Below are 14,966 nucleotides of genomic sequence, written 5' to 3' on the forward strand. Positions count from 1 at the left end.
CGCCGCCTGGATGAAAGGGGCTCTGGCTTCCCTTTTGTTGGCCCCTCATCCCCTCCCCCACCGCCGGGAGGTGGCCGGAGCGGCGTTTCCTGTGCCCGGGGGTCGGGGGTCCCGGATCCCCCGGGCGGCCTTTCGGCTGCTGGGGACCTGGCCTCCTTCGGGCCGGCCAGGAGGGGTGGGCCCGGCCCCGGGGGGCGTTCTCCTCGAGGGTCGCGCGGACCCTGGGGCGCACAAGAACCTAGGGTGCCAGGCGGTCCGGATCCCGGGGACAGCCCCGTCCCGCATCGAACACCTTCTTTCCCGCCCCCGCCCTATTCCGCACTTCCCACAGGGCGACGGGGCCTCCAGGTTCAGAGGCTGAGGGGGTCGACCTCACGTCTCAGCCATGTGTGAGCCGCCCCTTACACGTAAGTGGGTCTCAGTGTCACCCACCCCATTTCTTCAGGCAGATGAGAACTAGGCGCAGGAAGGGGGCTCAGCCCTGATCGTATTCTGCTAACTGCGCGCTCCAGGGACCCATCCTCCAATTCAGGAATTCTGGGCAGCCTTTCCTGTCGGGGGTGGGGGTGGGGGCGTCGTTTGGGTTTAAGCAGGAGTTGATTACGTCAGACATCCCTGGTTACTTAATTTGGGAAGGGGGTTTGCAATTATGTCGTTGTCCCTTAAAGCGTAAACCGCTCAGGGTGCACAGTGCAACAGTAAGTAAACCACACCTCCTGAGTCAGTCCGTGGGGTTCTGACAATGTCCTTGTGGATTTCTGCACCCCTCCCCCCGCCAGAGGCCCTCTCCCCTTTGGAGTCAGGGGCTACGTTTGCTGCGCTGTGGGGGTCGGGGGAGAGGGGGCTTAACCTGAGGCCTCGACGTGCGGTTGCGCAGCTTTGGCGTGGTGGCCACACCGGGGTTAATTGCCCTGCAAAGCTCTTAACGTCGCTACCAAAGGGAGGAAGGGAGGAGGGAGGAGGGAGGCGGTTTTAGTTGCATTTGCCCGGGAGGAGTTGGAGGTGGGTGATGTGAGGAAGAGTGATGGGTCTGTTGCTTAAATCAAGCTTGTGACAAGAACTGGAAACTTGCTTGCACTTTGGGCCGAGTAGTTTAAACACTGCCTTCCTTTCCCGTCGAATTTAAGAACTCTCAGAGGAACAAAGCAATCCAGTGTCATTTTCGTTAATTTTTGAACCCTGTGTGGAGGTAATTTCCTTTTTTTCCAGTAAATAGTAATCTCTATCGGGGAAGGAGGAGGGGAGCTGTTTGTAATTCTCTTCCTTCTGGAATGCTAGGTTAGCTGGAAATTCGAAGAATATGATCATATTCAAAAATATGAACACAATTTTATGATTACAGGAGATTTGAGTGTTTGGCATCTTTTCTGCTTGTAAAGAGGAATCTCTGTAATTTGAGAGTATTTTATACACAAAACATAAATTGCTATGTAAAAATATGGAGAGGTTGTTCTGAAAGGTTTTGTAAGTTCTACATTTTTATAGAAGGCTCTGTTCTCTAAGGAGACAAATACCTGATGTGGGACCGTGTGCCCCGCCTAGGTAGGACAGGCTGGGAGTGGGAGTTTTGGGGTCCTCCCTCCCCGGATTTTGATAGTGCAATGTTTATTTCTGGCCCGGATCCCTGGAGTCATGGTGGTAATAAATAATGATAGTGATTCATTTGGAAGTAAATAAATGAAAACATCTTGAATAAGAAGACTGTGGAAAAAGAAAAGTCTTTTTTTATATGCTATATAGTAAGGCCACATGTTTTTCTTATTATGACTGTGTACCAAGCAAAGCAGCAGCACACATTTGAAAATGTTCAGAGCAAGTGCAAGTTTAACCCTCGCATCTACTTGATAAAACATGCGATTCTGGACAGTGAATATGACTGACCCTGTGTGACATTCAGTGTGAGCTGCTGTATTAAAGTCTTCATAAAAATGGTGATGGGTGACCGAGGGGCTCTCGTCTGAGAGGCTGTCTTGATTATTAAAGCAAGTCACAGTTAGAAAACCCACAAGAAATCTGCTTAATACTTTGCGTGCAAAAAAGCAACGTGGGTTTAAAAATGTGCCTTTACCAGGAGGAGCTTTTGGTGAGAGTGATCTGCAGACTTAGGAGGCAATGTGAAATAACATTTCTGGTTTTACTGTTAAAATGGTTTTTGGTTGTTTGCTCAAAGTACCTCGGTCATTGGTGTCTGTATGTCTCTTTTAGGGTGTGATTTGCAGTGAATTACTTGTTCCCCATGAACGAATTTGTCTCTTCAGCTTCGATTTAGTCTCTGAGACATTGAAGCCTGGCAGAGTTCGGGTTTAACACTGCTCGGTCCTTTGGAATCTTTTTCTGAGACCAATGGCTTGGAAGTGCAGGATTAGGGGAACAGCCTGCTTGACAGGTATGGAAGATTAATCCCCTAAAGGGGGGTGTCTCAAGCCAGCTTTTAGCCTGAGAAGTGGCCTGCCTTTAAAATGCATTCCGTGGGAGGCCAGGATGTGGAAGGTTATCATTATCATCGAAATGGGGCCTGGGTGTGGAAGGCTTTGGCCTCCCTGATCTGCAGAACCCAGGCCAGTCTGATGGAGCACAGGAGACTGGTGTGCTGTTAGTCCTTTTCCCTGGGAGAGCTCTAATCACATCATTCCAAGTTGTAGTCAGGGAAAAGAAAGCGGGCTACGAAGTGTCATCTCCATCCAAGGTTTATGAACATCTTCTAAAACGTCCGTTGATGTCAGGGGCCTTTTGGTGTTTATCTGGTCTGTTCCCTGGGGACCCGGAGCTGGACCAGCGCAGCATCCTGTGATCACCACCCGGAGAAGGGCTGGGCTGTGAAGCTTTGCCTTTACCCCGCTGTGCCCCACGGGGAGCTCCTTATGGGCTGTGATGTGACTCCATTCCTGGTAAAGGACGTTATCATTAAGATATTTCCTTCTTTGGGGATCCTGTGGTGACCGCCAGGTGGATTCCATGAATACCATGCGTGGAAGATGTCAAAGCAAAGTCACCAGGGGGCTTCGCTTTGCAGAGGAGGCGGCACTGGCTGAGTCTGGATTTGGCATGGCCAGTGGCAATTTCGTGAAAGGACAATTGGGCAAAAATTGGTTTTGAAAACATTGCTTCTCAGTGACTCGTTGGGCTCTTCGGTTTTGTGTTGTTGGACGACAGTGCTGTTAACAGAAGTGTTTGGAGTTTAGTGGGTAGTGTGGGCTCCTTGAGTTTTGAAGTAAAAACTTAAGCAACAAGAGAAGGTCTGGCCCACTAATTACGGCTGCGACTGCCTGGGGTTTGTACCAGCCTCCTTCTTCTAACATGTATTTATTTAGTTTCACCGAGAAGCTCGCCAAGTTGGAAATAAGGGCGGGCCAGCTCTGCCTGCATGCACAGTCGTCATAAAACATGTCTGGGGTACGATCTGTTTAAAATCATACTAACAGAGTGGCCGAGAAACTGGTGAACAGTGAAGGGAAGGCCTTTCAGAAATAAGGAATTGTGTTGGTTTGTTTTGTACCACTTGGGGGAATTTCATTTTTTTTTCTCTCTCCTAAGTTCTATCCCTGAAAGAACCAAAAAAAAAAAAAAAAAACCAAAGGGAAGGAAATAATTACAGAAAAATTTAGTCTCATTAGGCTAAGTGGCTTGTCCTCTAGAAAGTCTTACGTTCCTATGGGATGTGGTGTGTGTGTCTTTAATTGTCGTTGGAATGAGCCTCAGTAAGCACTCTGTCACTTTTGAGATGTTATCTGGGGAGGATGTGGCTGCTTCTTCAAATCCTGGGTGAGTGGGGGAGGGCTTCCCCCAAGTCCGCAGTGCTCCCAGCCTAATGGTTTCCACACCCCAGCGCCCTCCTGGAGGGCGGGTTAACCCACCGTGCAGTTAAATGACAGAAATCCTCATTGTAGACTTGTGCTGTGGCGTTTAGTAGCCGCGGGGCACATGTAACTATTCAGGTTAAAATTAATTAAACTGAAATGAAAGCTTCAGTCCCTCCACGGCAGTGGCTGCGTTTCAGTGGCCGCAGGTGACGGGGCGGCTCCCGTGGCCCGCGGACACAGAGGCCATGTCCCTCATTGCAGGAAGGTCTGTCGGCCACCACTCCTCTTTGTCCAGAGGCCGTGTGTCTGTGACTGTTGCTTAAGGAGCAGCTGGTGGAGTCCTGGGCAAGGAGGAGCGCTTCACCTTGTTTGCCTAGAGTTCTGTTTGTTGACTGTGGGAGATTTGAAGGCAAAAATGAACTGGAGTGACTCTACTCTTTGGGACCAGAGGGCCCTGTCCCAAGAGGGGCTTGGCAGACGTGTGATGACCAAGGCCACAGACCTTAGCTTATGGACTTGCCTACCATGCAGTGCTGATCTGGGGTGAAATGTTCGTTTTTAAGAACTTGAATGCAAGGGGCTAGACAAGATTATGTGAACACGTGCGCCCACGCACGTATGTGCGCGTGCGGGGGGCGGGGAGACACCATGGCTTGTTTGCAACTGAAAAAACCGCTGAAATGGTGATCGAGTGACACCCACTCGAATTAGGGAGATCTTCAAGTGGTGAAAGGAAACAACCGTCACGGGAAGAAGGCTTCAAGCGTGGATCGTAGGACTCCCAGCAGAGGAGAGGCAGGGGAGACCCGCCCGCTTCCCTGGCAGGCCCCGCACACTAGGCCAGGCGCGTGGGGCGGGGACGCAAAAGCAGTTTCCCACGTGGGGATGCAAGTCACCGTGGGGGCGGGAGCGGGAGTCGGGAGGTGACATTTGAGGACACGCTCGTGGTCTGAACTGAGTCCTACGTGCATCAGCGAAGATTTGCCAAAGGCAGGAGGAGGGAGCCGGCCGGTGATGACGCCTGACAGCGGCCCACCCGGCCCGCCCTCGCGAGGCCTCCGCGCTCACCTCCGGCAGCGGCCACGTGGGCGGCCGTGGAATGTGTGTGCGGAATGTTTGCGGAATGTGTTTGCAGGCAGGAGAGGGCTGTAAGAAGAGGGCAGAACTGGGAAGAGGCAGTAAGAACCCAAGGCAGCCAGAGCGAAGGGGAAAGGGAAAGGCGAGAGTGTGCAGATCATGGCTCCCAGGAGAACTCAGGATGGGATGCGATAAGCAGGGCAAGGGCGAGTCCCCGCTGCAGCCGCGTTTGCAGCTGGGGGTGGGGTGGGTGTTAGAGAGTAGTGTTTGCACCCAAGATAGGGGGTGCATGAAGAATCAGGAGGCTTAGTCTTTTTTTTTTTTTTTTTTTTTGGAGGGGAGAGGTAATTAGGTTCATTTACTTACTTACTTTTAATGGAGGTACTGGGGATTGAACCCAGGACCTCGTGCTTGCTACGCATGCATTCTACCACTGAGCTATACCCTTCTTCCCAGGGGGTTTGATCTTGGATTTGTTGGAGGAATTCCCAGGAAAGGTCTGGGTTGGGGAGCATCCTGGGAGGAAACTGAGGCAGAAGGAAAATTCCAGTCACTCCTTAGGGATCTGGAGGAGGGACGCACGTAACATTTTGGCTCCTGGCAGCAAACGGGCATTGGGAAGGACGATGAGCAGGATTTGGGAGACGCTGAGGAACTGCGTCTGGGTGTACAAGTTCCATCTGGAAAGTGAGCGGCCCATGGATGGATGGTAAGAGGGGTGGAGGAAGGGAGTGGGGTGGTGGGGAGCTCAGGCTGAGAATGCTTTTAGGCACAACCTCTGGGTCACATTCGGTGAAGTGTACACTTCGTTTTATTGCAGGATGTTATGTTTTCAACTCTTACAGAACATTTGGAAATAACGTTTGGAATTTGAGAGTTTTCTTCCTGAGAGTGAAACAGCCCCCAGGTCACCATCTCATAATAGCCTTTGTATACCACTGGGTATGTTTCCAGAGCAGCTTAAAAGAGTGAAAAATTAAGGACCACAATAAGTCGCAGGAGGAGAAGGTGAGAAAGGGAACCCTGTCTTGAGTGAGCACGAGAGGTGGAGGGCCTGACTGGCTGTGCACCTGCTTCTTTGGCAAAAAGAAACACAGAAACGAGAAACCAGAAAGTGATGACGGTTACCTCAGATCTTTTTTTATTTCAGATAAAATATATAACTGACCTTTTAGACTATATTGAAGTGTGTAATTCACTAGCAACTCATTAAATAGCTTCACGATGTTGTGCCACCGTCGCCACCCTCCATTTCCAGAAAGTTCTTCACCCTCCCCAAACCGAAACTCTGTCTCCATTAAACAACCCCCCCCCATTCCCCCTTCCGGCCCTGGAGGTCCCCACTCTCCTTTCTGTCTCTATGAATTGACTACTGTAGGCACTTCAGTGAAATGGACTCATGGTGTTTGTCCTTTCGTCCTTCTGTGACTGGCTTCTTGTTCATTCATATTGTAACATGTGCCAGTACTTTTTTTTAAAGGCTGATTAATACTCCATTTCACACACGCACACACAAACACCGAACCACATTTTGTTTTTCTGTTTTTTCCATCTGTTGGTGGACATTTGAGTTGTTTCCACCGTTTGACAGTTGTGAACAGTGCTGTTATGAACATGGGTGGACGGAGAATCCGTTCAAGTCCCCGCTTTTGATTCTTCTGGGTATATCCCCAGAAATGGGATTGCTGGATCGTATGGTCGTACTGTGGTTAATTTTCTGAGTCGCTACCATACTGTCAGCATTCGTTATTTTCTGTTTTACTGATAGTAGCCATCACAGGGAGTGTGACTGATTTCCTCACAGTGCTGGAAGTCCAGAGTCAAGGTGTCAGCAGTCCATGCCTTGTCCGACGGCCCTGAGAGAATCCTTTTTCTTACCTCTTTGAGTTCTGGGTGGCTCCTGGCAGTCCTTGGCTTGTGACTGCATCTCCACCTGCCCTTCTTCTCTAGATGTCTCTTTGTGTCCCTTCCTCTTCTTCTTCTTTTTTTTTTTTTTTTAATATTTTTAAATTAAACATTTTTAATTTTATTTTTTATTGGAGTTCAGTCAGTTACAGTGTGTCAATTTCTGGTGTCCAGCACAATGTCCCAGTCATGCATATACATACATATATTTGTTTTCATACTTTTTTCCATTAAAGGTTATTATTACAAGATATTGACCAGAAAGTCTTATAAGAACATCAGTCATTGGATTTAAGCCCACTTGAAATCCAAGGTGGTTTCATCCTGAGGTCCTTAACTCGTTATTTCTGTAAAAACTACTTTCCAGTAAGGTCACATTGGGGTTTCTGGGTGCATATGAATTTTGGGGTGATACTCTTTAACCCCCTAGGTTATGTAAATGAATGGAAAAGAGGGTGAAGAGAGGGCACTTTTTTACAGTAAAATGCCAGCCAATAAAAGTGATGTGACTTGGAAAAAAGTTATGTTTTGCAACAGTAACTGCAGATTGATTTGGGCAAGAGTTTTCAATGAATGTTGGATGCAGTTTCGTTGGGCCACATTTTATGGGGAGCAGGACATGTTCATGGTTCAGAGGATTTCCCCACAGAGCCCTTATCTGCAAGAGGACAGCGACTGCAGACTGGAGAAAGCAGTTGTCACCTAACCGTGACCAAGGCTCACATCCCCGGTGTGGGCAGGTGGTCACTGTCCTACTGACAGGGACCTCCAGTAACTTACATTCCAGCTGGGGATGCAGAACTTGGGTCTGCTGGTGACAAAAACCACTAAGCCCAAATGGAGGGACATTTTACGAAACAACTGGCCTGTAATAGAAAATGTCAATGTTGTGAAGGACAAAACCAGCCAAGAAACGGGTCCAGCTTAAAGGGGACTAGAGGGCGTGACAGGTAAAGGCAGAATGTGATCCTGGTCAGGACCGCGCTGGAGTGGAAACCCGCAGACATGCGCGTCTTTGGAATGAAAGTGGAATGTGGACGTAAAGTATTTGAAAGTGCTGTCAAAGTGCACTTCCCTGAATTTGTGAATTGTGTGGCGGTTACGTATGGGAGAGAGCATGCTCAGTCTTAGGGAGTGTACACTTGATGCTAAGGGATAAAGTAGTGTCTGCAACCTACTCTCAGATAGTTTAGAATAAAAAAAAAAAAAAACAAAAAGACAATGAGAATGATGAAGCACCCGGGGTGAAATGTGAAAAATTAGTGACTCTGCATAACGAACGAGCAGAGGGGCGTTTCATGCATGAGTCTTTCAATTCTTGGATAAATCTGACATGACTTAAAAATAAAGGACTCTAATTATGTGAAATTGATACAAATGTGTGACTGTCGCCAGTGGAATCAACAACAGAGCACATTCTCGGAGGATAAGGACTCCCCCAACGGTTATGATTTTATGGGAAACGGTGTCAGACCTCCCCCAGGGGCGGGGCGGGGCGGGCTCCGCGTGCCTTTTAGACCAGACAGCGTTTCCTCAAGGAACAAAAGTCACCAAGTCCTAGTCCAGTGTCTGGATGGCCAGAACTTCTACCATATTTTCCATGAGCCTTTTATAATAGGAAACTTCAAACACACATAACAGTTAGACTATGACAGTGAACCCCTATGTATTTTTCACCCAATGTCAGCAGTTACCATGTTCTGTGAATTCTGGTTCATTTCTCTGGCACCCACTTCATGGGTCCCAGACAGCTTTAATTTTTTAATTATTTGTAATTAAACGTAACTTTTAATGTTTTGTAAATACGTCAGCGTGAATGGTAAGAACTGTTTCCCACATAATCTCTATACTGTTATAACAGGCAAGTGTGACTTGATACCCGGGCCCTGCCCACCTTTCCCAGCTTCCTGGAAAATGGTCTTTTACCGTTGGTTTGTTGGCAGTGGGACCCAGGCAGGGTGCATCCATTCATCTTGGCTTTGACCGTCAGCACAGCTGGACCCTGGGGTTCCTGTTGGGTCTGAGCTTCTGACTCTGCTCAGGAGGCACCTGCACAGAGCTGGGTCCTGATGCAGCGGCCCGGGTACCTGCCTTGAGAAGCGAAGTGTGTGGTGTGTGGAGGGGACAGGAAGGGCCCCCTTAAGCTGTGTCCAGTCCAGCCCTTCATTCTGGTCCCCTCTTTTGGCAGGGTGCTCCTATGCCCACCTCAAGGAGAAGTGCCCTGCAGAACCCTGAACAGGGCAAGCCAATCTTCCCCATTCTCAGAGACCCCGGCACATGAACACAAAGGGTATTAAGGTGTGGAAAGGGAGGGAGGACGGCATTTCAGCTTTCAGGTGTGTCCTGTCCTGTCCCCTCCCCGGCTTTTCAACAACAATACAATGAAAGACTGGGTTTTGTGCTTTCTGGTGTGGAGGGTTAGACATCCCCCTTGAAAATTCAGACTGTTGGCTGGAGAGAAGGTGTTTACCAAACGTAGGACAGATGAGGGGGTCTACATCCAGAAGACATAAAGAACTCGTAAAGAAAAAAAAGATAAATGTTCCAGTTAAAAGAGGGACACAGAGTACAGCAGGCACTTTGCCGAAAAACAAATCCAAAAGGCCAAAAACGTAAGGAAAGAGTTTGGGTTTAGCAGGATTCAAGAAAACGCAGATTGTAAGGCACGTTTCCCAGTGTTCTGCCTGAGCCTTGCCTGGAGTCGGACGTGGGTAACCAGGAGCGTGTCAGCGGTGATGCGGGGAGAGTGGCCCTGTGTGTGTAAGTCGCCACGCTGAGGGCCGCGTGACATTTAAAATACACGTGTTCTGTGGCCTGTTCTAAAAACACGCATGCACACCCGGGAGGCTTGCTGTTTGCTGCTGCACCGTTTCTGATAGTGAAAGGTTGGACACGTTGCCGTGTCATTGAACGAGGGCCAGATAAGGAGACTGGCACCATGTCTCAGCTCCTGGTTATTGGACAGCGGCTAAATGGGGATGGAGGGGGAGATTTCAAAGCGAGATTCTGGGTGAGGAGAAAGCCAGGTTGCAGAAGGATATGTGCTGCACGGGACTGGTCTAAAACATCCCACCTCCTCCCCCCCATTTCTGTGGGTATCATGATCTCCAGTCCACATGTGCGACTGACGACAGTGGTCACCCTGGAGGAGACAGGAGGGCGCTACAGGAATCTTCAGGGTCTTTGATACCAGCATCGCTCCGTGCTCGGGGTTACGGAGCCTGTCTTTAAGTCCCCGGGGGAAGACGTTTCTGTCTACACGTTTAAATAAATTAGTAGGGACTGTTGCACTTCCTGTCTCCCCGCATCCTTCTCCTTGCTCTGTAAAAAGTTCTTGCCCAGCTCTGGCCAGAGGGAAAGGCGAAGGAAAAAAGCGAGAAGTCCATTTATAGAGGAGGAGACCGTGAAGTTCTTAAGCGAGTTGTAACGCTCTTCAGGGGTGCAGCTGGACCTTTGGGGTGTTGTGTGAACAGGTAAAGGAATGGAAGGTTGGGGTGCAGGAAACTCACGTCCGCTAGTTCTCTGCAATGGACACCTCTTGGCTTTACAGATGTTCGATCCAAATCCCCTTCTAGACACACGTGACATTTTTAGAGCCGTCGTGAAACCTCGCCCTGGGGATGCTGCACACCAGCCCAGTGGTGTGTCCGCGGCACCTTCGGGTCGGCTGGTTTTGGTGCGGACGGGACCAGCCATGTCTGCGTAAGCCTAGGATTCTAAGTTTGCTCCAAGAGCTGCTGAGATCCTCTTACTGCGTGTAAATGGCCCCCCAGATCAGAATTTTCTTGATGTTCTGAAACTGAAGCAAAATACAGGAGCTCTGAAAGTACACTGAGGTGGAATGGGACTGGAGCTGTCTTTCAAACCTACAGTTTCAAGTTTTTTTTTTTTTTAATTAATTAATTTTTGTTGGGGAGGTAATTAGGTTTATTTAGTTATTTATTTTTAATGGAGGTGCTGGGGATTGAACCCAGGACCTTGATGTATGCTAGGCATGCGCTCTACCACTGAGCTACACCCCCCCCCCCCAGTTTCCAGTTTTATGGCGATTGAGATGGAAGATCCTTGCTCTCACTTAGTGAGTTTTTATTATAAAGAGAATATTACGCTGTTACATGTTGAATAGTGTTTCCCTCCGCAAGATACAGTATTGGAGTCCTGACCCCCAGTACTTGAGAATGTGACCTTATTTGGAGAGAAGGTCTTTACAGATGTAACCAAATTAAAATGAGGTCATTAGGGTGGACCCTAATCCAGTAGGACTGATGTCCTTATAAAAAGGGGGGATTTTCAGAGCATCTGCGTAGGAATTTATTTGATGGAAACGTTCCACTGCTAAGGGACACTTCTGGTGATTAACCCCAGGGGGCCTGGGGTGGTGGCTGACTGGCTTGGCTCTGCGTCTGGCTAGTGTTGGGGTCATGAGTGAGACTCGCCAGGCGGGGCATGAGCTGAGGTCAGGGTGCCTCTATGTGCCCATGACCTGACACAGGTGAGTCACTGGGCATCAGAGGGCAAGTCCACTTCCTCGAAAGCTTGCTGTCTGGGGCTGCTCCCTTGGACAAGGTTACGGCCAGCCCCGTGTGGCCTCTGGAGCAGCTCTCTGTGACCAGCCCGTGTCCAGCCTGCTCTCCGGCATCACTGGGGCAGTTGCCCATGTGTCCTCTTCACCTTCCTCCAGCTGCTGGCCTGGCTCTCGAGAGGGACTTGAAGCTTTGATGGGGGCCTCTCGGAGGAGGTCAGAGCAGAGTGAGGTGGCCCGTTGAGGCCCCTGGATGCCAGGCACCCATCCTGGCCTTTGTTTCCCTTGGGGGAGCCTGGGAAACAACAGAAACAAAATCCAACGAAAGCACATCCTTGGGTGCAGGGATGGCACGGCCATCAGCCGTGTGATTGATCTGGGCCTGGAGGCCTTTGAAGCGGGAGGCGATTGGGCTCCTTGGAGGCTGGCCCCGTGGGGAGGCCCTGGGAACACCAAATGGAGAGGAAGAGGCCAGTGGGTCCCAATGATTCTCTGGTCCTGAGGGCTGGTGAGGAAGGGGGTTCTTGGAAGTGCATTTCCCTGTCCTTTGGACCAGAGGCTCCTTCCTTCAGCTTTGTTCTGTTCCAAGGCACAGGGGTAGCTCTCAAGGCAGCAGGAAGTTCCCGAGGACGGGAAGAGGCATTGACTTGTGCTGGCCCTGAGTTTGCTAAGGAGGACCGCTGGCTGACCAGTAGCTTCTTGGAGACCCCGGGTAAGGGCGCAGGGGTGCGAGGCCAGCTGATTCCCAGAGGGGCACCTGGTGTAGGGACCACTGGATGCTGGGGGGCGGGGGCTACACACGGAGCCAGACAGAGGGTAAGAGTTAGGGACGAGCATGTGTAGGGGTGTCAGCCTGCACCAAGGGGCTGCTGGGCATGTGACTGGAAGGCAGCTTTATAAGAAGGAGCCCAGAGGACGCCTTTTGGGTTGGCAACTAGACGTGTAGTTCTGATGCAGCCTTCTGATTGGGTCAAGAGTTGTCAAGCACATAATTGTTTCACAGTTAAGATTCACCTAGCTTTTTGGACATACGTTCATGTACTAGTTTAACTTCACTGTTGGCTAAATTCAGTGTGCCATCCTCATTTTATTTTGGAAGGAGGACAATCCTTTGTTTCGCAAGGCAGCGCCCAAGCACGGTTACCTCTAATTAATTAGTGAAGTGTTTTTAGAGTTCAGATAAGGTTCACTTACTTTTTTTTTTTTTCTATGCTAAACTTTGAGCCCATTTATTTTCTTTCTTAAAAAAAAGATAATAACTAAGGGGAAAAAAAAACCCCCAAATAGTCACATTTCTTCTAGTTGTCTAAGCACAATTTTCTATGGGGTCGAAAAGCCAAGCTGATTCAGAACAAAAGAAAAGAAGGAATGCCCAAGTTTGGGTACCAGTTGATCTGCCTGGGATTAAGGTTTTAAAAGTGTTCTTTATAATGGCTTTTCTCCCCAGTGGTAGAAGGGGTCCTGCCCTGGGTTTTGGGGGTGTGCGTGGCAGGAGGGCAGGGGGTGGGGTGCCCACATGATACTGGGGGAGCTGTGGCTGGGGCTGTGTTATCTATTTATAATTATGAGCATTTATTCAAAAAATCACTACGTGGAAACTCCCACAAAATCCTACTACATACTTTCTGTCTTTTTTCAAGACAGATACTTACAAAAGGGTCCTCCTGGCATTGGGGTGTGATCGAAAGGGACCTCACGTAGCTCCCTCTGGATTTTAATTTTAAATGAGGGTAATGCATTTATTCCTTGATTAGGTAATAATCAAGAAAAACAAAACAAGACAAAACCCCAGTAAACAAATGCTGATGGCTTGAGAAACAAAACTGAGAACTCGGTGTAAAATGAAAAGCCCCTCTCACTTCTGACCGCCCTCCCCCCCCACCCCCCCAACCCCGAGGTCTCAGATAAACACGGTGGCGGACAGTCTTCGTGCTTCCTTCCAGACCTTTCCCGGGCACATGTGCTGGTCTGTGTGTCTCTTTTGTTTATTTACTTTTAAAATCGCGGTAAAACGCACAGAGCATAAAATTAACCATTTTAAAGTGCACCGTTTGGTGGCATTTTGTCCGTTCGCAGGCTTGTACAACAGGGGCCCTCTGTCTACTTCCAGAACACTTCCATCACTCCCAGAGAAAAACCCCTTGCATTAGCAGCGACTCCTCACTCCCCCACCCCCCAGCCTTTTGCGACCACTGATCTACTCACTGTCTCTCTGGATTTGCCTATTCTGGAAATTTCATATAAATAGAAACATGCAAGATGTGGCCTTTGTATCTGGCTTCTTTCAGCGAGCATAATGTTTTCAAGGCTTGTCCACATTGTAGCATCCTTGCTTTGTTTTTAAACACAGCGAGGTTATACCACGCACGGTGAGCTGAGCGTGGCTGTTTTCACACAGCAATAGGTCATACAGATCTTTCCATATTAGTGCATGCCACACACTTTTCACTTCTTTAAACCTTGCTAGTATCTGTCATTTGGGTATGCGTTGTTTATTTCATTGGTCTCCTGTGGGTGGAGACGTCTGATTTTTCACAATTACGGAAAATAGTACATTTTTGGTTCTGCTACAGTGTGCATCTGCGCAGTCAGTTCCCACAAGTGAATTTTTTTTGGTCCAAGATAATTTACATAGATTGTTGACAGATTTTATAAGGTTGCTCTTCCAGAAGGGGGCAACAGTCTATGTTCCCAGTTTTTCTGTTTTTTTCCAAACCCTGACCAGCCCTGGAAGTTGTCAGGCATTTTAATCTTAGTAAGTCTGCAGCATAGAAATGGCATGTGATTTCTTTGTATTGACATTTTAAAAATTGTCCATGAGGCTGAAGGTCTTCGTAAGTCCTTCGAGTCTCTTTTTTGGTCAGGGCTGGGGGAATAAATGTGTGCCTTCTCAACTAATTTTCTTATTTTTCTCAATTGTTTCACTGATTTCTGCGACTTTTTAGCTCTGTTCCAGATTGTGTGAAAATATTTTTCACCAGGTCATCCTTTCCCGTTGCTTGTGATGGCTTCCGCACACAAGGTTTTATGGAGTCACACTTAGCTAGCTTTCATTTTATGCATTTTGAGTTTTGAGTCAGACACTGGAATCTCCTTCCCATTCCAAGATTATTTTAAAAAATTAACCTTTTTCAGGGGAGCTTTTTGACTTATTTTTTATGGTTAAATCTTTCATTCACATAGAATTTAGTATCCAACTTTATTTGTTCTCCTCAGAGAAATGAATTGCCCTGAACGCCTTTGTTATAAATAATCTGTTCCTTTTCAGTTATTGGAAAAGCAGACTCTTTTTGGTATTATAAATTCCATGTTCGTCTGGTGTTATTTCTGGATGATTCCATGTTTGTCCCACTTTTAATGACCGTAGCTTTATAAATTTTAATATTTGGTGGGATTAGTCTGTCCCTTTACACATTTCCCTCAGAATTTTCCTGGCTGATCTCACTTAGTTTTCTAGAACAATTTTATTATAAGTAAGGCAAGTTCTTAAGGGTATAAATTTTCCTATGAGTGTAGCTTTGGCTACAGCTTTTAGATGGTGTTACATGTTGTGTAATGTTTTTCTTGTTATTTTCCAGATAGTCTGTAATCTCAATTTTTATTTTCTCTGTGATTCAAGAATTGCTCCAGCAGGACATTTAAAACCTTTAAGGGAGTTATTT

At 48.1% G+C, this 14,966-nt stretch overlaps 1 protein-coding gene across 3 annotated transcripts in view; it reads left to right on the top strand.

The window, feature by feature from the left end:
* The window catches only part of ROR2 (receptor tyrosine kinase like orphan receptor 2), a 191,572-nt gene that overhangs the window by 1,239 nt on the left and 175,367 nt on the right, over window positions 1–14,966 (top strand). The window contains exon 1 of one of the 3 annotated variants that reach the window (XM_074355734.1): window positions 2,217–5,586. The exons of the other annotated variants lie outside the window; for them this stretch is intronic. Within the exon in view, the coding sequence (XP_074211835.1) occupies window positions 5,580–5,586 (7 nt within the window). The 5' untranslated portion in view covers window positions 2,217–5,579. Of the gene's footprint in view, window positions 1–2,216; window positions 5,587–14,966 lie in introns of those variants that run through there. 3 annotated transcript variants of the gene reach the window in all.

Source organism: Camelus bactrianus, chromosome 31, assembly GCF_048773025.1.
Source record: "Camelus bactrianus isolate YW-2024 breed Bactrian camel chromosome 31, ASM4877302v1, whole genome shotgun sequence".
NCBI classification, from domain to species: domain Eukaryota; kingdom Metazoa; phylum Chordata; class Mammalia; order Artiodactyla; family Camelidae; genus Camelus; species Camelus bactrianus.